Raw genomic sequence first — 22,293 nt, 5'->3', positions numbered from 1 at the left:
TATCTCCGGGAGAAATTGCATTACAAATTTTGGGGGGCTTTCTCCTTTTAACCCTTATGAAAAGGTAAAGTTGGGGTCTACACCATCATGTTATTGTAAAAAATTATTGTACGCTAACATGCTGGTGTTGTCCCATACTTTTAGTTTTCACAAGCGGTAAAAGGAAAAAAAGACCCCCAAAATTTGTAACACAATTTCTCCTGAGTACAGAACTCCCCCATATGTGGGCGTAAAGTGCTCTGCGGGCGCAAAACATGGCTCAGGAGTGAGAGCGTGCCATGTACATTTGAGGTCTAAATTGATGATTTGCGCAGGGGTGGCTGATTTTACAGCAGTTCTGACAGAAACACAAAATATTAAATACCCAGATGTGACCCCATTTTGGAAACTACACCCATCAATGAAATGTAACAAGGGGTATAGTGAGCCTTAACACCCCACAGGTGTTTGACAAATTTTCGTTAAAGTTGGATGTGAAAATGAGAAAAAAAAATGTTCTCACTAAAATGCTGGTGTTACCCAACATTTTCACAAATGAGAATAGGAAAAAAGCTCCCCCAAATTTGTAGCCCCATTTCTTCTGAGTAAGAACATACACCATATGTGGATGTAAAGTGCTCTGCGGGCGCACTACAATGCTCAGAAGAGGAGCGCCATTGGGCTTTTGGAGAGAGAATGTGTCCAAAATTGAAGGCCATGTGTGTTTACAAAATCCCCATAGTGCCAGAACAGTGGACCCCCCCCCCCCCACGTGACCCCATTTTGGAAACTACACCCCTCACGTAATGTAATAAGGGGTACAGGGAGCATTTACACCCCACAGGTGTCTGACAGATTTTTGGAACAGTGGTCCGTGAAAATGATAAATTTTATTTTTCATTTGCACAGCCCACTGTTCCAAAGATCTGTCAGACGCCAGTGGGGTGTAAATGCTCACTGCACCCCTTATTAAAGGACAACTGTAGTGGTACCATTTTACATATGCCCGGGCCTCAAAAATAAAATAAACTCATACATACCTTCCTACGAGCCCCCGTTTGTCCGGCACAGGCAAGAGCATATGTAAAACTGTACCACTACAGTTGTCCTTTAAATTCTGAGAGGTGTAGTTTCCAAAATGGGGGTCACATGTGGGGGGTCCACTGTTCTGGCACCACGGGGGGCTTTGTAAACGCACATGGCCCTGGACTTCTATTCCAACAAAATTCTCTCACCCAAAATCTCAATGGCGCTCCTTCTCTTCTGAGCATTGTAGTTTGCCCGTAGAGCACTTTACATCCACATATGGGGTATTTCCATACTCAGAAGAAATGGGGATCCAAATTTTGGGAGGTTTTTTCTCCAATTACCCCTTGTGAAAATGAAAAATTTGGGGTAACACCAGCATTTTTGTGAAAAAAAAACAAATTTTTCATTTGCACGTCCAAATTTTGTGGAAATTTGTCAAGTACCTGTGGGGTGTTAAGGCTCACTGTACCCCTTGTTACGTTCCTCGAGGGGTGTAGTTTCCAAATGAGTATGTCTTGTGTTATTTTATTTTTTTCTGCTGTTCTGGCACCATAGGGGCTTCCTAAATGTGACATGCCCCCTAAAAACCATTTCAGCAAAATTTGCTTTCAAAAGCCAAATGTGACTCCTTCTCTTCTGAGCATTGTAGTGCACCCACAGTTCACTTGACGTCCACACATGGGGTATTACCATACTCAGAGGAGATGGGGTTACAAATTTTGGGGGGCATTTTCTCCTATAACCCCTTGTAAAAATGTAAAATTTGGGGGGAAAACTAGCATTTTAGTGGGGAAAAAAATTCTTTTACACATCCGACTTTAACGAAAAGTCGTCAAAAACACGTGGGGTTTACTGTACCCCTTGTTACGTTCCTTGAGGGGTGTAGTTTCCAAAATAGTATGCCATGTGTGGTTTTTTTTTTTTTTTTTTTTTTGCTGTTCTGGCACCATAGGGGCTTCCTAACTGGGACATGCCCCCCAAAAACCATTTAAGAAAAACTCTCCAAAATCCCATTGTTGCTCTTTCCCTTCAGAGTATTGTAGTGCATCCATAGAGCACTTGACATCCACATATGAGGTATTTCCTTACTCGAGAGAAATTGGGTTACAAATTTTGGGGTCTTTTTCTCCTTTTACCCGTTGTTCAAAAACTGGGTCTAAAAGAACATGCTAGTGTAAAAAAATGAAGATTTCGAATTTTCTCCTTCACCTTGCTGCTATTCCTGTGAAACACCTAAAGGGGTTAACACACTTTCTGAATGTAATTTTGAATACTTTGGGGGTGCAGTTTTTATAATGGGGTATTTCTAATATGAAGATCCCTCAAATCCACTTCAAAACTGAACTGGTCCCTGAAAAATTCAGATTTTGAAAATTTTGTGAAAAATTGGAAAATTGCTGCTGAGCTTTGAAGCCCTCTGATGTCTTCCAAAAGTAAAAACATGTCAACTTGGGATGTCCATATTCCTTACAAGCAGAGAGCTTCAAAGTTAGAAAAATGCTAAATTTTCATGAAATTTTGGGATTTTTCACCAAGAAAGGATGCAAGAAACGAAGAAAATATACCACTATGTTAAAGTAGAATATAACACGGAAAAACAGTCTCTGAATCAGAATAATCAGTAAAAGCATCCCAGAGTTATTAATCCATAAAGTGACAGTGGTCAGAATTGCAAAAAAGGGCTGTCCTTAAAGGGGTACTCCGCCCCTGGCATCTTATCCCCTATCCAAAGGATAGGGGATAAGATGTTAGATCGCCGTGGTCGCGCTGCTGGGGACCCCGGGGATCGCCGCTGCGGCACCCCGCCATCATTACTGCACAGAGTGAGTTCGCTCTGTGCTTAATGACGGGCGATACAGGGGCCGGAGCAGCGTGACGTCATTGCTCCGCCCCTCAAGACATCACCGCCCGTCCCCTTAATGCAAGTCTATGGCAGGGGGCGTGACGACCGCCATTCACCCTCCCATAGACTTGTATTGACGGGGCAGGCCGTGACATCACGAGGGGCGGTGCCGTGACGTAACGATGCTCCGGCCCCTGTTTTGCCTGTCATTACGTTCAGAGCGATCTCGCTCTGCGCAGTAATGATGGCGGGGTGCCGCAACAGCGATCCCCGGGGTCCCCAGCAGCGGGACCCCGGCGATCTGACATCTTATCCCCTATCCTTTGGATAGGGGATAAGATGTCTAGGGGCGGAGTACTCCTTTAAGGGGTTAAGGTCAAATTGGGCTTGGTTCTTAAGGGGTTAAAGGGGCTATCTACCATAAGGTGATTTTAGTTCATACCTCGTGCTCGCTCCTTACTCTGCTGCCCTCAGCTGTGGAAACTTGCGTTCTTCGAATCCAGAGCAGGGGAGATGAGAAGCGGTGTCTCCGCTAATAGCCAGTATGCGGCCGCGGCTGGCCATTAACCCTCTAGATCGCCGCTGTCAAAGCTGACAGCAGCATCTAAAGGGACATGTGAATGCTCCCTGGTGGGCTAGTGGGGTGGATCGCCCCTAACCCCCCCCCCCCCCCCCCCCCCCGCGCGCAGCACGATCGCAGGGGGGCGATCCACTATAGAGGTAGCCGGAGGACTTACCTCTGCTTCCTGCTGTCCTGCTCTGTCAGTGATAGATCCTGGCTGGACCAGGCTCTATCAATGGATCACAGAGCACACAGATCAATTGAGTTCAGTAGAATCTATTCATCTGTCTGAGGAATCTAATGATTCCTCCTATAAGTCTAATAAAGTGTAAAAAAAAAAAAAAAAAAAAATGTTTATAAAAGTTTGAAAGACACACATTAACCCCTTCCATGTTAAAAGTTCAAATCACCCCCTTTTCCTATATAAAAACATGTAAACATATTTGGTATCGCTTTGTGCGTAATTGTACAACCTATTAAAATATAACATTATGTATCCCATACGGTAAATGTTAAAAAAAATAAAAATAAATAAAACCACAGAATTGCAATTTTTAGAATATCCCAGAAAAAAAAAAAAGTTAAAAAGTGATTGAAAAGTCATACTAATACCAAAATGGTACCGATACAAAAAACAGATTATGGTGCAAAAAATTAGCCCTCATACAGCCTGGTATGCGAGGGAGGGGGGGGGGGGGGGGGGTAAGGCTACAGGGGTTGAAAAATGGCAATTAAAATTTTTTGAAAAACATGACATAAATTATACAAATCTGGTATTGCTGTAATCAGGCGGCCTAAAGTATCAAAACATGTTAGCTCAACCACAAGGTAAATGACATAGAAAAGAAAACCACCAAATCTGCAAAATTCTTTTACTATTTCAAATTCACTTCCCCAAAAAAAAAAAATAAAATAAAAAAAAAAAAAATATATATATATATATATATATATATATATATATATATATATATATTTACATTTTTTTTTTTCCAGAGAATATGTTGTTGAAAAATTTAAAAGGTATCGTTATAGTGGGTAGTTATGGCTATTATAGGGCGAGGAGGAAAAAAACGAGTGTGAAAGCGCGAAAAATGGTCCGGACAACTGGATCGTCATGAGGGACAAGTAGATTTTGCTCCATTTTAGTCCAGTGGACAAGTAGTTTTTTATAAAATGTCCACACCCCTGTACAAGCATGGAACTATGGGAAGTTACACTCCTCCCTCTTACACATCAGCTCACCCATTGGAGCACAAATAAGCTCAAAAGATCAGTGTTTTCTAACCAGGGTGCCTACAGCTGTTACTAAATTATCTCTGTGTCACTCCACCCATTGAAACAGGACTGGCTCCCTTTGCACAACTGACTAGTGATGTCAAGTCTCGACGTCCCAAGACCTGAGTCATTTTGAATGCTGTTAAAAATAAATATTGGGGTGTAAATCACATAAGAATTGTGAGAAAACCATCACACACAGGCACAGACACTATATTATGAACTACACTAACTTTACAGCCCCTGTAGCATAGTCAAATAAAGGAAATTAATGGAATACCCCTTTTGAATATTGGTTAAAAAAAATAATGGATGGCAAATATGCCTGACGGTCCATAGGTCCAGAACCATACCCCATGTCTGCCTATGGGGCTACGGATGGGATGTTTGATACAAAACTTCTAGATTGTGGCATCCGCCATTCCCGTTGGGGACTATCCCAGATCAGCGGACAACTGTGAAGCCACCCTTTCACTACTGGTGTTTTGTTAATCTTTTGCCGAATTCTGTATCATTAATACCACAAAGCTAAAAATTGTCCGTTCTAGGAAATATACAAATTTTGGTATTTTTCTGTTTCTAATTAGTTTTCTTTTCTCTTCCTTTTTCTTTTAAAGTGAATTTCGCACAGAATTTTTGGAGCTTCTTAAAAGACGCTTTGGTGAGAAAAACTGGAGTTCAGCTTTCCATTTCTATTTAGGTTACATGTCACTTAGTATAGGCATTCTTATCTGCCTATCCTTTTTGGAGTTACCGTATTTATTGGCGTATAACACGCAATTTTTAGGCTAACATTTTTAGCCTAAAGTCTATGTGCGTGTTATACGCCGATAAGCCGCTGCAGTTCAATGATTTAAAGCGGGTGCTTTAAATCAATGAACTGCAGCACGATAAAAACAAGCAATCTCCAGGTAGCAGAGCGGGATCAATGGAAGCGCTGAGACCAGATAAGAAGTTAAAAGGATTTATTTCCCATAATGCAACGCGTTTCACAGTCACCCGGTTCCTCAGTGGTGACAACGGGACAAGATAAGTACCGTTGTCATCAGTGTCACCTGCACTACCCGTTGGTACCGACAGTTTAGTGCAGGTGACACTGTTGACAGAGTTCCTTTAAGAAAAATAATAAAAAGTGAAAAAGTGATCAAAGTCGCATCAAAACAAAAATAGTTCAGTAAAGGAAAATTTTTTTTGAAACCTAAAAATTTTGTGCAAAAAGTTATAATTTTTTTACAGGTAAAACAAAATCAAACCTTTACAAGTTGGGTAACATTATAATCGTCTGGATGGACAGAATAAAGATAATGTAATTTTTAACAAAACGTGCACTGTGTAGAAAAAGCCACCAAAAATTACAAAATGGTGTGGGTTTTTTTTTTTTTTTGTCCCAGAAATAATTTTTGGGGCTTTGCTATAGTTTTTGTGAGGAAATTATTGATTTCATTACAAAGTTAAATTTGTAGCACAAAAAACAAGCCCTCATATAGGTCTGTTGGTGGAAAACTGAAAGCTTTATGATTTTGGGAAGGTGGGGAGGAAAAAAAAAATTAAAGAGTCCTTAACCCTTTAAGAATCAAGCGGTTTTTTTTTTCCGTTTTTGCACTTCTGTTTTTTCTTCCTTACATTTTGAAAATCGTAACCCTTTTTGCACCCAAAAATTCATGATGGTTTTTTTTTATATTTTTTTTTTGTTTTTTTTTTTGCACCACCAATTCTACTTTGTAATGGCATCAGTCATTTCACCCAAAAATCTACGGCGAAACGGAAAAAAATCATTGTGCAACAAAATTGAAGAGAAAATGCCATTTTGTAACTTTTGGGGGCTTTTATTTCTACACAGTACATTTTTTGGTAAAATTGATACCTTATCTTTATTCTGTAGGTCCATACGAATTAAATGATACCCTACTTATATAGATTTGATTTTGTCGTACTTCTGGAAAAAATCATAACTACATGCACGAAAAAATTGTCATCTTCTGACCCCTATACCTTTTACATTTTCTGCGTATGGTGCAGTATGAGGGCTCATATTTTGCACCGTGATCTGAAGTTTTTATCTGTACCACTTTTGTTTTGATCGGACTTTTTGATTGCTTCTTATTCATTTTTTTATGGTATAAAAAGTGACCAAAAATACGCTATTTTGGACTTTGGTTTAATAATATATTTTTATAGTTCAGACATTTACGCACGTGGCGATACCACATGTTTTTATTTAACTTATTTTTTATTTATTTTTTTATAGAAAAAGGGGTGATTCTAATTTTTATTAGGGAAGAGTTAACTCACATTAACTTTCTTTTTTTTTTTTTTTTTCTTTTTGTGTGCAGTGTTATAGCCCTTTCTGGGGGCTAGAACATTGCATACACTGATTGCAGGCACTGTTCAATGCATTGCCATAGGAATGCATTTATCAGTGTGTTCTGCGCTTGATTGCTCATGCCTTGATTTCAGGCTTGGCGCAATTCAACGCCGATCGGACAGCCGGGAAGAAGGTAAGGTACCTTCCACTGTCCTGTCAGCTGTTCGGGATGGAACGGATTTCTCCCGTTTTAGACACCGTGATGAACTTTGATCGCGGCGTTTAAATGTTAATACCGGACATCAGCCCGTTCGGTGATATCCGGTATTGGCTGCGGGTCCTGGTTGCTGATAGCAACCGGGACCTAGCAGTTATGAAACGCGCTCAGCTTCTGAAAATAAATATACGTCCGTGGTTGTTAAGGGGTTAAGAGGTTAAAAAAATGTAGCCAATTAATGTCTGTAGTGGTGACCCACCTAGGCCATGTCAGGACAGTGAGGACTGGCACTGTTGGGCAATCAGTGGTAGGAGAGTACAAGAATTTATGTTCAACTGGCACCCTATGGACTTTTAAATGTTTAAAGGGGTACTCTGGTCCTAAGACATCTTATTCCCTATCCAATGGATAGTAGATAAGATGTCTGATTGTGGGGGGTCAGCCAAATGTGCTACAAAATATTAGGCATGTGGTTTTATGTTATGGAGATTGGTGTAGGTTTTTCTTCTGTTTATCGATTAGTTTATATGATAACAACAGTGTTTCTTTTCTATCTAGGAACAAAACGGGTACACAATAACATTATATACAATGAGTACATCAGTCATAGAGAACACGTCCACATGAATGCCACACAGTGGGAGACACTAACAGACTTTACCAAGTGGCTGGGCAGAGAAGGTAACTCTCTTGTACTGTTGCTCTTCTTTTTCATTGTTTTTTAATTTTTTTTGAGGCCTAACTATAATCTGTATTATCATACACAGTTGCATTTGTTGAACTATATATACAATAGATATGTTCATTTATAAAATACAGTAGGTTGTTTGTACATCTATAACTCACGCCAAGTAAAATACTGCTGGGATGTGATTTTGTTTCCTCAATATTGAATGCAGAGTCTGCAGGGAACTTTACCCATAGCCCATTCTTTCCCTCTCATCAAGCTATTTGTCTAAATATCATTAAAGGACATCTGCAGCAAATGACAACTTATACCCTATCCACAGGATAGGGTATAAGTGTCTGATTGCGAGTGTCCAACCACTGGGATCCCCCGCGATCTCCAAAACGGGGCCACCGCATTGCCGCTCTGAGGGGCTAATGCACCTCTCTGAGGTCGACGGTACGCCCCCTCCCCATACAGTTCTATGGGAGAGGTGGGGAGGCACGAACGCTGCCTCCCCGCTTCTCCCATAGAGATACATTGAGGATGCGTGGTGGCCGTGATGTCACGCTGCGGCCGGCACGCCTCCTGCATGGGAGAGTCCGTGCAGAACCGTGGCCCCATGCAGGAGATCGCGGGAGTCCCAGCGGTCGGACCCCCCACGATCAGACACTTATCCTCTATCCTGTGGATAGGTGATAAGTTGTATTTTGCTGCAGATGTCTTTTTAAGTCGCTATATAGAGCATTTTCCCCTCTTTGGTTGTCACATGCATGAAGGGATGGAATGACATCATCTGGCCATCCACTTTGTCTCTGTCTAAATCCCTCTCTGAAAGCAGCATCCACTCTCCTGAGAGAGAAAGAGACCATGTGGTTTCTGCCTTGCTCAGATGAATCATACTCTTTAGTGCTGAGAACTGGGAGGTGTGTGCTTCCTGAGCCAATCAGACACTGAACCTTTCTCTCTTGCTCAGAGCAGGAGAATGGGGGCTACTCTCAGAGAGTGAGCTGGCTGGCAGAGCAGAGCTGCAATGATTGCTGGCAGATAGGCAAGGGGAGAGAAGGATGGCAAGGAATGTCAAGCAATTATTCTGTAGCATTATTCCCTTAAGGATAAATAGTTTTTCCGTTTTTGCATTTTCGTTTTTTCCTCATCGCCTTCTAAAAATAACACTTTCAATTTTGCACCTACAGACTGATATGTGTCTTTTTTTTTTTGCGCCACCAATTCTGCTTTGTATTGACATTGACATCGGTCATTTTACCCAAAAATCTATGGCGAAACCAAAAAAGAAATCATTGTGCCACAAAATAAAAAAATAAAATAAACGCCATTTTGTAACTTTTGGGGGCTTCCGTTTCTACGCAGTACATTTTTTGGTAAAAATGACACATTCTCTTTATTCTGTAGGTCCATACAATTAAAATGATACCCTACTTATATAGGTTTGATTTTGTCGCACTTCTGGAAAAAATCATAACTACATGCACGAAAATTTATACGTTTAAAAATGACCTCTTCTGACCCCTATAGCTTTTATTTTTCGCCATCATCTGAAGTTTTTATCGGTACCATTTTTGTTTTGAACGCTTTTTATTAATTTTTTTTTTTTTATGGTATAAAAAGTGAGCAAAAATCTGCTATTTTAGACTGAGGAATTTTTTTTTACGTGTACATTGACCGTGTGGTTTAATTAACTATATATTTTTATAGTTTCGTCATTTAAACACGTGGCGATACCACATATGTTTTTAGATTTTATTTATATTTACACCGTTTTTTTTTCTTTTGTTTATGGGAAAAGGGTAATTCTAACTTTTATTATGGAAGGGGTTAAATCATCTTTATTAATTATTTTTATTTTTTTCCCCCCTTTTATCTTTGCAATGTTATAGCTCCCATAGGGGACTATAACATGAAATACACTGTTCGCCAGTACTGATCAATGCTACGCTATAGCACATTGATTAGTGTTTTTGGCGCTCGACTGCTCCTGCCTGGATCTCAGGCACGGAGCAGTCATTCGGCGATCGGACAGTGAGGAGGCAGGTAGGGACCCACCTCGTGTCCGTACAGCTAATCGGGACATCATGGTTTCACCACGGTGGTCCCGATCAGCCCGACTGAGCTGCCGGGAATGCTTTTAAAAAAAAAAAAAAAAACTTTAGGCGCGCCGATCAACTTTGATCGCCGTGTCTGAAGGGTTAATACCGGCCATCACTGATGATGTCCAGTATTAGCCGCAGGTCCCGGCCGTTGATAGCCGCTGGGACCGACCCGCGTTATATAGGAACCAGTGCAGGACGTAAAAGGGGTGTTCCTATCGTAGTTAGGATATACCAGCACTTTATAATCAGTGCAGGTTTAATGTCTGGGACCCTCTCTTATTCCTAGTATGAATAATACACTGTGCTACATAAGTGTATTGGCTTCTTCGTTCTTGGCATCAGTTGTGGTCCCGGAATATGAGCGCCCCCACTAGTCATAAAATGATGGCACGTCCTGGTGATACACCCTCACTTTGCTAAATGGATATTACACTTTCCGTGTATTGTATTTGTTATGATTCACACGCACTGTTTGTATCTGGATTACTTTTCACTCCTTTTGGTTTCATAAATTTGATATTGCCATTTGGAACTTTACATCGAGAGTGTTGGTTTTGCTGAGTCACGCTAACATAACTTGTTTTTCTTTTTTTTATTTAAATATATTCTGATAGGTTTCTGTAAAGTGGATGAAACTCCAAAGGGCTGGTACATTCAGTACATAGACCGGGACCCAGAAACCATCAAGAGACAAGAAGAACTAGAGAAAAAGAAAAAACAGGATCTGGATGATGAAGAGAGGGCTGCTAGATTTATCGAAGAGCAAGTAAAAAGAGGCAAGAGTGAGAAAGAGGAGGTATAGTTATACCCAGAAAGCTTTCTTTTCATGTGCTTTAATTTAGAAGATGTTCTGGATTAATAGTGAGCATTACTGCGGCACTATCTAGTCTCATTGTCTCCTGGTAGTTCTATAGGGGTGTTTTAACTCTTTTATTATTGGCCATTCAAGTATAAGGTGTTATCCCATTTCTCCTGCCTCTTTCGGAGTTTGCATTTGCCTTTAAAGGGGTACTCCACTGGATGTGTTTTTATTTTTTTTATTTTTTTTTTAAATCAACTGGTGCCAGAAAGTAAAACAGATTTGTAACTTACTTTATATTAAAAAAAAATCTTAATCCTTCCAGTACTTATCAGCTGCTGTTATGATCCACAGGAAGTTCTTTTCTTTTTGAATTTCCTTTCTGTCTGACCACAGTGCTCTTCTGACACCTCTGTCCATTTTAGGAACTGTCCAGAGTAGGATCAAATCCCCATGGAAAACCTATCCTGCTCTGGACAGTTCCTAAAAAGGACAGAAGTGTCTTCAGATATCTAGCTTAAAGGGGTAGTCCAGTGGTGAGCAATTTATCCCCTATCCTAAGGATAGGGGATAAGTTTGAGATCGCGGGGGTCCGACCGCTGGGGCCCCCTGCGATCTCTCTGTACGGGGCCCCGGCTCTCCGCCGAGATAGCGGGTGTCGACCCCCGCACGAGGCGGCGGCCGACACGCCCCCTCAATACATCTCTATGGCAGAGCCGGAGATTGCCGAAGGCAGCGCTTCGGCTCTGCCATAGAGTTGTATTGAGGGGGCGTGTCGGCCGCCGCCTCGTGCGGAGGTCGACACGCCCCCTTCCAGCGGGCTGTCGGGGCTCCGTACAGGAGATCGCGGGGGGCCCCAGGGGTCGGACCCCCCGCGATCTGCAACTTATCCCCTATCCTTAGGATAGGGGATAAGTTGCTCACCACTGAATCACCACTGGACTACTCCTTTAATGTGTATTTTGGTGCCAGTCCTAACACTGGAACCAAATGGGACTGTCATTTTGCCCTACGGCATTACCGAATGATTTCCAGTTATTTTTAGATCTAAATATGTTTGTACACAATTTGATGTGGGGTCTACACTTTTTTATGCAGGATAAATGTTATACTAATAAAGGGCCACAATCCGATGGCAGTAACGTTGCTAGTGATACTAGTGTTGATGTTTTTTAAACATGTAGATGTAAAATCAGTTTCAAATTTTTATCCATCACACCATAGAGGGAATCCCCTTGAAACTTTTTATTCCCTAGCAGCTAAGGATTTTCGTCATTTAAGGGCACGTACGATATCTTTTAATAAAACTGATAACTTGACTGTTGCAGAGTGTAAGGCCATTAAAACTATTCTATTGTGATCTAACCAGCAGATAAGGGGGGGGGGGGGGGTTCAAATTTGAATAGACTGCCTACATCCAGGAAGCCCAGTGAATTTTATCAGATAAGTCATATTAAGAAATTTTAGGGGAAGACCCGTCATCACAATATTTTATCAGTTATCACCAACTGATTAATAATGCTATTAAGTCATCAATATTGAATAAGAGGGAACAAGAATTATTGAATATTAATGATTATTCACTACCGGTGTTCTATAATTTACCCAAACTTCACAAGTATTGCTGGGCGGTATACCGGTTCATGCTGATTTTTTATTTTTTTTTCCTGCACGATATTCATTTTTCCTATACCACAATACCAGTTGGGCCCCGGACGGCTCCTTACATGACAGTGCGCTCAGCCTATCACCGGCCGAGGCGGGACATCGCTGCGGCCGGTGATAGGCTGATGGCTCTGTGATGTTCCCATGCCCAGGAAGCAGCAAGAGCAGTGGAGGGACCGTGAGGCCGGTTCCCGGAGCAATGGGGGAACATAGCAAGAAGGTTAAAAAAAGAGTTAGTTTAATTTGTTTATTTTTGCAGCCCCGGCTCAGGATAGTACAGTACAGCGCAGCGGCTGATCATTATTGGGGGGGGTGGGGAGAGGGGGAGAGAAGGGCTAGCGGATTACATATGATTAGTCCCCCGATGTGGGGGACAGCGCAGTGCTGGGGGGGGAAGCAGCGCCCACTGGTCACATGATGGGGGGGGGGTAACTACCGTTAAATAACGTGGAACTGACATAATTTACAAAAATACCGTGATACACATTTTTGGTCATACCGCCCAGCATTATTCACAAGTGCACGATCACTTCCCCGGTTCGCCCTATTATATCTGGTGTTGGTCTATCACTAGTAATCTGTCTCACTTTATAGATTTGTTTTTCCGGGAATTTGTGTTGAAACTCCTTTTACATCTAAAGGACTTTACACAATTGATTAATGAATTATGCACTGTATCTGTTCCGAATAATTTTTCCTTTCCTACTTTCGATGTCTGTTCACTTTATTCAAATATTTCCACTGACTTGGGGTTGAAAGCTATGGAGGATGTTTTCTCTTTGGCACCATTAGGAGATGGGGTGTGGGCATTTTTCTGCAGGTTCCAGGGCATTTCACAGCAACATCAGCACTCTCTGTTCCCCTTTCTCAGAGTGCCTTGTTGGTCTGCTAAGGGCATGGTTTGGACATAGGGTGCTGAGTCTGTCATCAATACTGCCGGAATTTTTGATGTCTGCGGTTCCTCGTATCTGCAGTCTTGGTACATCGCTACTATCGTGAGGTAACCATGTCTGTGTCCCTTCGCATGCTTAGGTCCTCTGCATGTGTGGAGCCCACCCTCCCTTCTGTCGGTGGGGTGTGCCTCGGGCCTTCTTCTGATCTTGTTCTAAAGGCCTGCAGTGGTTAAGCGCCTCTGTTCTGGCATGGTGCCTGTTGGCGTGACACAGTCAGTTCAGCCCCCCCATGCCTCCAGTTTTCTTTCCTAGGTTCCTGTGCAGGGTGGCTCAGGCGTCTGCTCTGTTGCCTTAGACACGACTAGGATGGCTCTGTTGGTGCCCATCTGGTCCAGGGTTTTACCACAATGGGGTGTTCCCCTCAAAAATGTTGGGTGCTGTGTGCATGTGCTTCTTACTTGCATTCGTAGCCTTGTCTTTGTTTCTTTGTCCAGGATCCTGATCTCTCCATCTCTCTGTATGTTGTTGCAGAGTTCCTGGGGGCTACGTTCACCCAGTACTTTGTCCTGTTGCCGTAGGGCTGCATTTCCCTGCTACTACAGTGTCTGCCACACTTGACAATCCAGCTTCCACAGCGGGTACGGGGATCCGGAGCTTGGCATGGTCGGTGCCTGAGTTTCCTCTCGCCCACCCCCTGTCCCCCCCCCACTAGAGGGGCTTTTTGCTGAGCGCTATCGTCTGCCTAGATTGAGCTATCTCCCTCTCTCTTCCCACTATATAGGTGTGGTATCTGGCTGGGCCCTTGTTTTTTTGTTTTTTGCTAAGTGTTTTGAGAATTGTTTTTTGCTGTCTATGCTTGTGTGCTTACTGCCCACTAATATAAATATATATATATATATATATATATATATATATATATACTGCTGCTCATGCAGCCTTGGCGCTCTCCTCTGTTGGAGGAGTTTACGCAATCATGTATGGCTCAGCGAGTGTCAGTCTAGCCACAGTCTGTTGTTTGGGTCCTGCCATTGCTCTCCTCCTCCCTCGGCGCAATCACCCTGGAAGGGTGGGTTCCTCCTTCCCTTTTCAGTGTCTGTTGTGCTACACCACACCACAGTCTTCTAGAGTGACCTTCCTGTGCCCAGACCCTGGGAGTCCCTGCTGGGTCCCCCTTTTGTTTTCCCTCCATTCCTGTCCTGATGGGATGTTGCTTTGGAGTGCTCTGGTCTGCTTGGACCGCTTGGGTCCAACTTCAGTTAGTCTCCTTGTCTTGGACACTATCCTAGACCGCTGTGTGGCGTGTCTTCTCTTTTTTTTAGGTCGGCCATCCTGGTTCTTTGGGCCTTAGGGATGTTTGAGGTCTCAGGCATGTGTAGCTCTCCTACCCAGACTTCTCCGTGATCCCATTGTGGGGCGGTCTTTCTGTACCGCACTTCTTCTTGTCTCAACACGGACGTTTGTCTCACGGAGCATTTCTCGGCCATTGGGTTTACTTACCCTTCAGGTTTGAGTCTTCCAGGAGATGCAGGAACCTCAGATTCCCATGTCACTAGATCTGGGTTCCAGAATGCTCCTATTCAGGGTCCTTTTTTAGCAGTTTTTCCTTCCGTGTACATCTTCCAAGTGACTCAGGAACCTCCAGTTTGGATGTCTCGCTCTCCGATGTTCCAGGATGCTCCTTTTCAGGGCTGTCAGTTCCTTTTTTGTCTGTTTATTACTTTCCATCTCCTCCTTCGGGGTCCATGTACTCCCAAGATGGAGGGCGTTCCGGTCATCCGGTTTACACCAATCGAGCTGATTTTGCCTTCTGGGTGCTCGCGGTGGGCCCCTGGGACGGGGTTTTGGGTCTCCAGATGTTCAGGTCATCGATGTTATGCACAAGGCCTGAATCTTTCTCATAGCCTTCATTGGGGGACACCGCACCCACCCATATCTTTATTTTTTTTGTCCGGATGATCTTTTCTGGTTCTTTATCAGTGATTCTTTTTTTGGGTCCTTCGGACATATGTCTTTGTTGGCTTCTCCTACTGCTTTGAGACAAAACTGATTACCTCACTTCCAGTGGGCAGGTATATTCTGCCAGGGAGGAGTCAACTTTTTTTTCCTAGTTTCAGCACCTCCTAGTGGCAAAAGCATATAGGTATAAGAGTATAGGTGTCACCCAAGAGAGATTTTTCGTTGAGTACAAAAAAATCTCCTTATTACAGGCGATCCATTGATGATTTGTTTTTAATTTGGTTAGGAATGCTTGAGCAGGCTGAGGAATTTGTGCAGAGCCTCAACTAAAACAGTTACCGTATATACTCGAGTATAAGCCGACCCGAGTATAAGCCGAGACCCCTAATTTCAACCCAAAATCCCAGGAAAAGTTATTGACTCGAGTATAAGCCTAGGGTGGGAAATACCTCATCCCCCCCTGTCATCATCCAGACCCGTCATTAACATCCTCATCATCCCCTTGTCATCATCCCACACATCCCCCCTTCATCATCCCCTTGTCATCATCCCACACATCCCCTTATCATCCCACACATCCCCCCTTCATCATCCCCTTGTCATCATCCCACACATCCCCTTATCATCCCACACATCCCCCCTTCATCATCCCCTTGTCATCATCCCACACATCCCCCCTTCATCATCCCCTTGTCATCATCCCACACATCCCCTTATCATCCCACACATCCCCCCTTCATCATCCCCTTGTCATCATCCCACACATCCCCTTATCATCCCACACATCCCCCCTTCATCATCCCTTTGTAATCATCCCACACCCCCCCCCCCTTCATCATCCCCACCCCCCTTCATCATCCCCACACCCCCCCCCCTTCATCATCCTCTTCTCATCATTCGCCCTCAGTGGTCTTCAACCTGCGGACCTCCAGAGGTTTCAAAACTACAACTCCCAGCAAGCCCGGGCAGCCATCGGCTGTCCGGGCTTGCTGGGAGTTGTAGTTTTGAAACCTCCGGAGGTCCGCAGGTTGAAGACCACTGCGGCCTTCAACATCATCCAGCCCCCTCTCACCCCCTTTAGTTCTGAGTACTCACCTCCGCTCGGCGCTGGTCCGGTCCTGCAGGGCTGTCCGGTAAGGAGGTGGTCCGGTGAGGAGGTGGTCCGGGCTGCTATCTTCACCGGGGGCGCCTCTTCTCCGCGCTTCCGGCCCGAAATAGAGCCGTTGCCTTGACAACGACGCATCTGCGTCGTTGTCAAGGCAACGTGACTATTCTGAGGCCGGGCCCGAAACGCTTAGAAGAGGCCTCCCCGGTGAAGATAGCAGCCCGGAACCACTATCCCACCGGACGACCTCCTCACCGGACAGCCCTGCAGGACCGGACCAGCGCCGAGCGGAGGTGAGTACTCAGAACTAAAGGGGGTGAGAAGGGGCTGGATGATGTTGAAGGCCGCAGTGGTCTTCAACCTGCGGACCTCCGGAGGTTTCAAAACTACAACTCCCAGCAAGCCCGGACAGCCGATGGCTGCCCTGGCTTGCTGGGAGTTGTAGTTTTGAAACCTCTGGAAGTCCGCAGGTTGAAGACCACTGCGGGTGGGGGAGTTCACTCGAGTATAAGCCGAGGGGGGTGTTTTCAGCACGAAAAATCGTGCTGAAAAACTCGGCTTATACTCGAGTATATACGGTAGTTTACAATTTGCTCAGCACTTTTCAAAATCAAATATTAAATTCCTGGACATTTTGGTTAAACATGATGATTGGGGTAATATTTGCACTGAAACATTTTTTAAATGTGTATATGTTAATATTTTTTTTTTTTTTTTTTTTAAATATACCAGTGCCCACTACCCTAAATGGTTAAAAAAAAAAAATGCCCATTGAAGAATTGCACTTTGGACAGTGATTTTACCCAACCAGTCTCCGATAAAAAAAAAAAAAAAGTTTTATTAGAAAAGGATATCCAGCCCCCTTGTCAAATGCATTTAATAGGGTAAAAAATAAAAAACAATGTGATATTGTGGCAACACATTATGGTACAAATAGGAAGAAAGGTATAACATCCAATGAGACTGGTCGTTTCCAATATAATTTTATCACAAATTATAATTGTGCTACCAACGATATTAAACATATACTTACCAAATATTGGCCATAGTGCGTGATGATCCTATTCATAAGATCACCCCGAACAGCCTGGGGTGATGTTTAGGACATTTATGAATCTCGGTAATCTTTTAGCTTCGAGTCTTCTGAAATCTGTATCTCTCTATGCTTTTCCCGAATGGGTGGAATGAGACCATAGAGAACACACTCTGAAGGAACCATGCGTGGGATAAAATTTTCCTTAATTTTTATTTTATTTTTAATTTTTTATGTAAATTTTATTTAAAAAAATGTGTACATATATTTTAGTTGTTACATATTTTAATTATTGCATTTGTATGGATATGAGATTTGTCATATTTATGGTTCATAGTTCTTTATACTAAAAAGGGGTTATTTTTTGCTGCTATATATGTGCTTCCTTTTTCCTTGTCTGTATGCCTGATGAAGAGCTTAGGCGTGAAACGCGTTGCATATTGGGAATAAACGTCTGTTACTTTTACCTGGTACCTGTGGTCTCTCAGCGCCCGAAGGAATTCTCCTACTTTTGAAACTTGTTGGTTTTGGTTAACACTAGATGATGGCATATTTCAACATTTTCATCCTGTGCAGTACCCCAGCGCTAAAATGTTAGTAAACTGGAAATATGAATATATCATTGTGCCTAAGTTTGTATAAAGTCCAGAGCTGCAAAAGTAATGAAATGCTTGGTTTCAGTCATGCTATAAATGTGAATGTTTGCATTTACAGGAGACTCCTGTCTACACAGAATTAAACCGAGAAAATGAGGAGGAAAAAGGTACATTTCCCTGCATTTTGGTACTTAACATAAAACTGCGATTTAAACAATTGTTATGTTGTGATCTTTCAATGACACTTTTTTATTGCATATTTTGTGGACATACCATAAAATACCAAACTTGAAAAATTGCTTTAATCGGGTTATCTAGCGGCTGGGGGATTCAAAAGTATGCCTTTACTCAGCTCCTGCTCTCCAGCGATGCCTCCGGGGTCTTCCTCTTGCAGCGATCCTCTTTCTGAGCCGCAACGAGACTGTCAGGCCCAGGAAGCACCCAGGCATAGAGTGTGGCACTGCTGCTTAGGAATTCGCTGGCTGAGGCGGGACACTTTTGCGGCTAGTAATTCGCTGACCGGCAGTGTCGCACATGGGGCGGGTGCTTTCTGGGCCTGACACGTAAATGGTTTTACTTTTGGTTTGTTAGGCCAGTGGCCCATTGCTGCTGTACCATAAGATGATGCTTTGTGACTGGTACTTTGAAATTTTTATTTGTAATTTGACATATCATTATTTTTTTTTTTTTTCTTACTCCCCAAGTGGTATTCAATTTTGGCAAAGGAGCAAGTACATCAGGGGCATCCTCTTCCAAGGCCAGGTAAGATGTCTTTCACAAGTGGATTTCTGCAAGATGTGCTCGATGTGTGACTTAACAAATACCAGTCTTTGTTCCAACAGTACTTCACTAGCATCTAATGCACTGAAATCCACAGCAGTGACTGGGCCTGTAAAAAGGAAAGATCCTACCCAGAGCCAAACCAAAGAGAAGAAAAAGAAATCCGCTCTTGATGAAATCATTGAGGTGAGGTTTACTTCATTTTTCATATCATTTTTCATAATAATTGTTGTTTTCGTATTGTGCTAGATGTTGTCAATTCCCTGCATGTGCACCAACTTTCTCTCTGCAGATGTGGTCAGACGTCTCCTGCCATGCCTCCAGGAAAAGCACATGGCGGCTGTTATATAATGGCAGTGCGGTCTGCTTATCCTGCATGAATTCCCACTTTGCTTGTTTTTGGCTTCAGGTCAGCAGATTGTATATTGTGGATATATCCACTGAATTTAATAGAACTGCCTGACCAACCAATCTGTACGGTAGCCTCCCAACTCTCCTCTGATGGCAGATGTTGGGGGAAAGAAGCATTAGGTGTGTTGGATCTCAACTGCTTAATCCTTTTTAAAGGGGGTGTCCACTGAAAAATGTTATTAAATCAATGTGCCTAGGCTGCATAATAAAACAAAAGAAGCTTCTACTCTCCTTGCTCGCTCCCTTGTAGCCTCAGGTATCCTCACCGAGTCGCAGCTTCCCTTTTATGTATTTAAAAGTTTCTATAATCTCCCATCTGTCTTGTCGTTTTCCAAGCTATATATGTTAAAGTCCTTTAGGTGCTTTAGATATTGGGAAAGGGTTCATCTGTCAGCAGCCAGGACTCACCGCTAATAGCAGGCATCTGCCACGAGGTCCTGGCTGCTGATAGATTGTATACGCGGCAATGCTTAAAGGGGTATTCCAGGCAAAAAATTATTTTTTTTAATATCAACTGGCACCAGAAAGTCTTCCAGTAATTATCAGCTCCTGAAGTTGAGTTGTTCTTTTCTGTCTGACAACAGTGCTCTCTGCTGACATCTCTGCTTGTCTCGGGAACTGCACAGAGTAGAAGAGGTTTGCTATGGGGATTTGCTTCTACTCTGGACAGTTCCTGAGACGGGAGTCATCAGAGAGCACTTAGACAGAAAAGAACAACTCAAATTCAGCAGCTCATAAGTACTGAAAGGATTAAGATTTTTTAATAGAAGTAATTTACCAATCTGTTTAACTTTCTGGAGCCAGTTGATAGATAGATAGAGAGATATATATATATATATATATATATATATATATATATATATATATATATATATATATATATAATATAATATAATATAAAAAAGTTCTTTCCTGGATAACCCCTTTAAAGGAAAACTGTCAGAATAGACACTTGCACAAACCAGTGGTGGTGTCTGGTAGTGCTGGTGAGGTTGAGAAAAACAATGCTTACAATGCCTGGATCCGTTGCTCCGTTCGTCTGATATCTCCTTCTTTCTGAATATGCAGATTAGCAGTAAGTGGCACGGGCGGGGTTACGATTCAGCCTTTGGGCACTGACGTCAGCGCTGTTTCTTCGTCTCTCGGCCCGGCTAATCATTATTCACGGTCTCCCTCTGCCTCTCTCCCTCCTCTCTGCTCTGTAAATACGTTTACTGCACATGTGCAGCTTTCTGGCTACACCCTCAGAGCGGCTTTATAACAGGCTTCATAATCACATGTAGCCAGGAAGAGAGGGGAGGAGGGGGAGGTAGTGAATAATGATTAGCCAAGCCGAAGAAACAGCGCTGATGTCACAGTGCCCGAAGGCTGAATCGTAACCCCTCCCATGGCACTTACTGCTAATTTACATATTCAGAAAGAAGGAGATATTAGACGAATGGAGAAACGGATCCAGGCATTGTAAGCATCATTTTTCTCACCCACACTACCAGGCAGTACCACTGGTTTGTGCAGGTGACTATTCTGACAGTTTTCCTTTTTAAAAGTACACACTTGTGTGTGAAGTACCAGGCGACCCTGTGTCCTCTATGGGTAAAGTCTCAGGGAAATAAGTCACCGCCAGTGAGACCTGGCAGCATTTTTTTTACCTTCCTCGACAAACTGAACGTTCATGTGTAGTGAAGGATTAGGAGAGAGCTGCCAGCAACACAAGTGTTTGACCAACCAATGGCTATCCTATGTTTATAGCTGGCCACATACATAAGATAAAAGTTGGGCAAAATAGGTAATTTTGACTTTTAATTTAGCAAATAGTCTTTTTCCTATGTTGATGTTATGATGCTGCATTCCATACTATATCCAATACTAATCTTGTATGAATGACCAGATGAAGAGCAGGATCACACATCCATGAGTACTGGACATTTTTTTTGTTGCTTTCTATGATTGTGAATGGGAAACAGTTCTTCTCTACCATACTGGCTCTGTACGGTCCGTACTGGCACCTAAGCCTGGTTTTCTCCATTTATATAGTTAATGCCCATTATATGTTGGGAGACTACAACCTGATGTACTTTTTATTCTTTTATATTTATTCACAAAAAGAAATTCACTGCAACATTTCTTTTGTGAAAACAGATGGAAGAGAAGAAGAAGCAAACAGAAAGAACAGACTTCTGGTTACAGCCGGTAAGCAGAACATTCAGTACTTCACACCTTAAGGTTTCACACCTTAATTCCCTGCCAAGGATATATGTAATGTCTAGATTTTTAACACTTGCTGCGACTAGGATATAAAGGCTAGAACTTAATGGAAATCTGTCAGCCTGATCACCCACCCTAAACCCGGAACCCTGGGTTATAGAGTGGGTGACCAGGAATGCACAGAGGGGTCACTTACTAAATTTGTTCCACTGGTTACGGAGATTTGGGCTTTCAAAGGACTGTTGTTTAGTCCAGTAATTTGCGCTGTGGAGGCGGGTCCCACTGACTGGTTGCCTCTGCCTCAGTCGGTCAGCTCATAATACTGCCCCCGCATTTTGCGTATTCTTTATCTTCGACTCCATGTCCTAGTGACGTGAGCGCATGCCCAGTGATACAGTGCAGAGCGGTCGCAGCAGGGAGAGCTCTCACGTCATCAGGACGCGAGAGCTGTATGCAGTCTTCAGGCGCATGCGCTCTACCGGCAGAGCGCAGTGCTCACGTGACCGGTGACTTAATGTCACTAGGAGGTGGAGTCGAAGATAATGAATATGCAAATTGCGGGGACAGTATTATGAGCTGACCGACCAGTGGGACCAGCCTCCACAGCGCAAATTACTGGACTAAACAACAGACCTTTGAAAGCCCAAATCTCCGTAACCAGTGGACCAAATTTAGTAAGTGACCCTTCTGTGCATTCCTGGTCACTCACTCAATAACACAGTGTTCTGGGTTTAGGGTGAATGATCGGGCTGACAGTTTTACATTAAATCTTAGTAACCCATCCAAACCCGGACTCTTGGGTCACAAGACACAGGCTCAGAGCTCTAGGTATAATATATTGGGCACTTAGTTGAGGTGGTGA

At 43.0% G+C, this 22,293-nt stretch overlaps 1 protein-coding gene across 2 annotated transcripts in view; it reads left to right on the top strand.

Annotated features, from left to right (window-relative positions):
• Window positions 1–22,293, top strand: part of KIN (Kin17 DNA and RNA binding protein) — a 43,727-nt gene that overhangs the window by 9,291 nt on the left and 12,143 nt on the right. For both annotated transcript variants that reach the window (XM_056573255.1, XM_056573254.1), the window contains exons 3-9: window positions 5,306–5,349; window positions 7,769–7,891; window positions 10,603–10,784; window positions 18,154–18,202; window positions 18,740–18,797; window positions 18,878–19,001; window positions 21,366–21,416. In XM_056573255.1, coding sequence (XP_056429230.1) covers window positions 5,306–5,349; window positions 7,769–7,891; window positions 10,603–10,784; window positions 18,154–18,202; window positions 18,740–18,797; window positions 18,878–19,001; window positions 21,366–21,416 — 631 coding nt within the window. The remainder of the gene's footprint in view (window positions 1–5,305; window positions 5,350–7,768; window positions 7,892–10,602; window positions 10,785–18,153; window positions 18,203–18,739; window positions 18,798–18,877; window positions 19,002–21,365; window positions 21,417–22,293) is intronic.

The sequence above is a fragment of the Hyla sarda genome, chromosome 4 (assembly GCF_029499605.1).
Source record: "Hyla sarda isolate aHylSar1 chromosome 4, aHylSar1.hap1, whole genome shotgun sequence".
Lineage (NCBI taxonomy): Eukaryota > Metazoa > Chordata > Amphibia > Anura > Hylidae > Hyla > Hyla sarda.
This window is presented reverse-complemented; position numbering and strand designations above follow the sequence as displayed.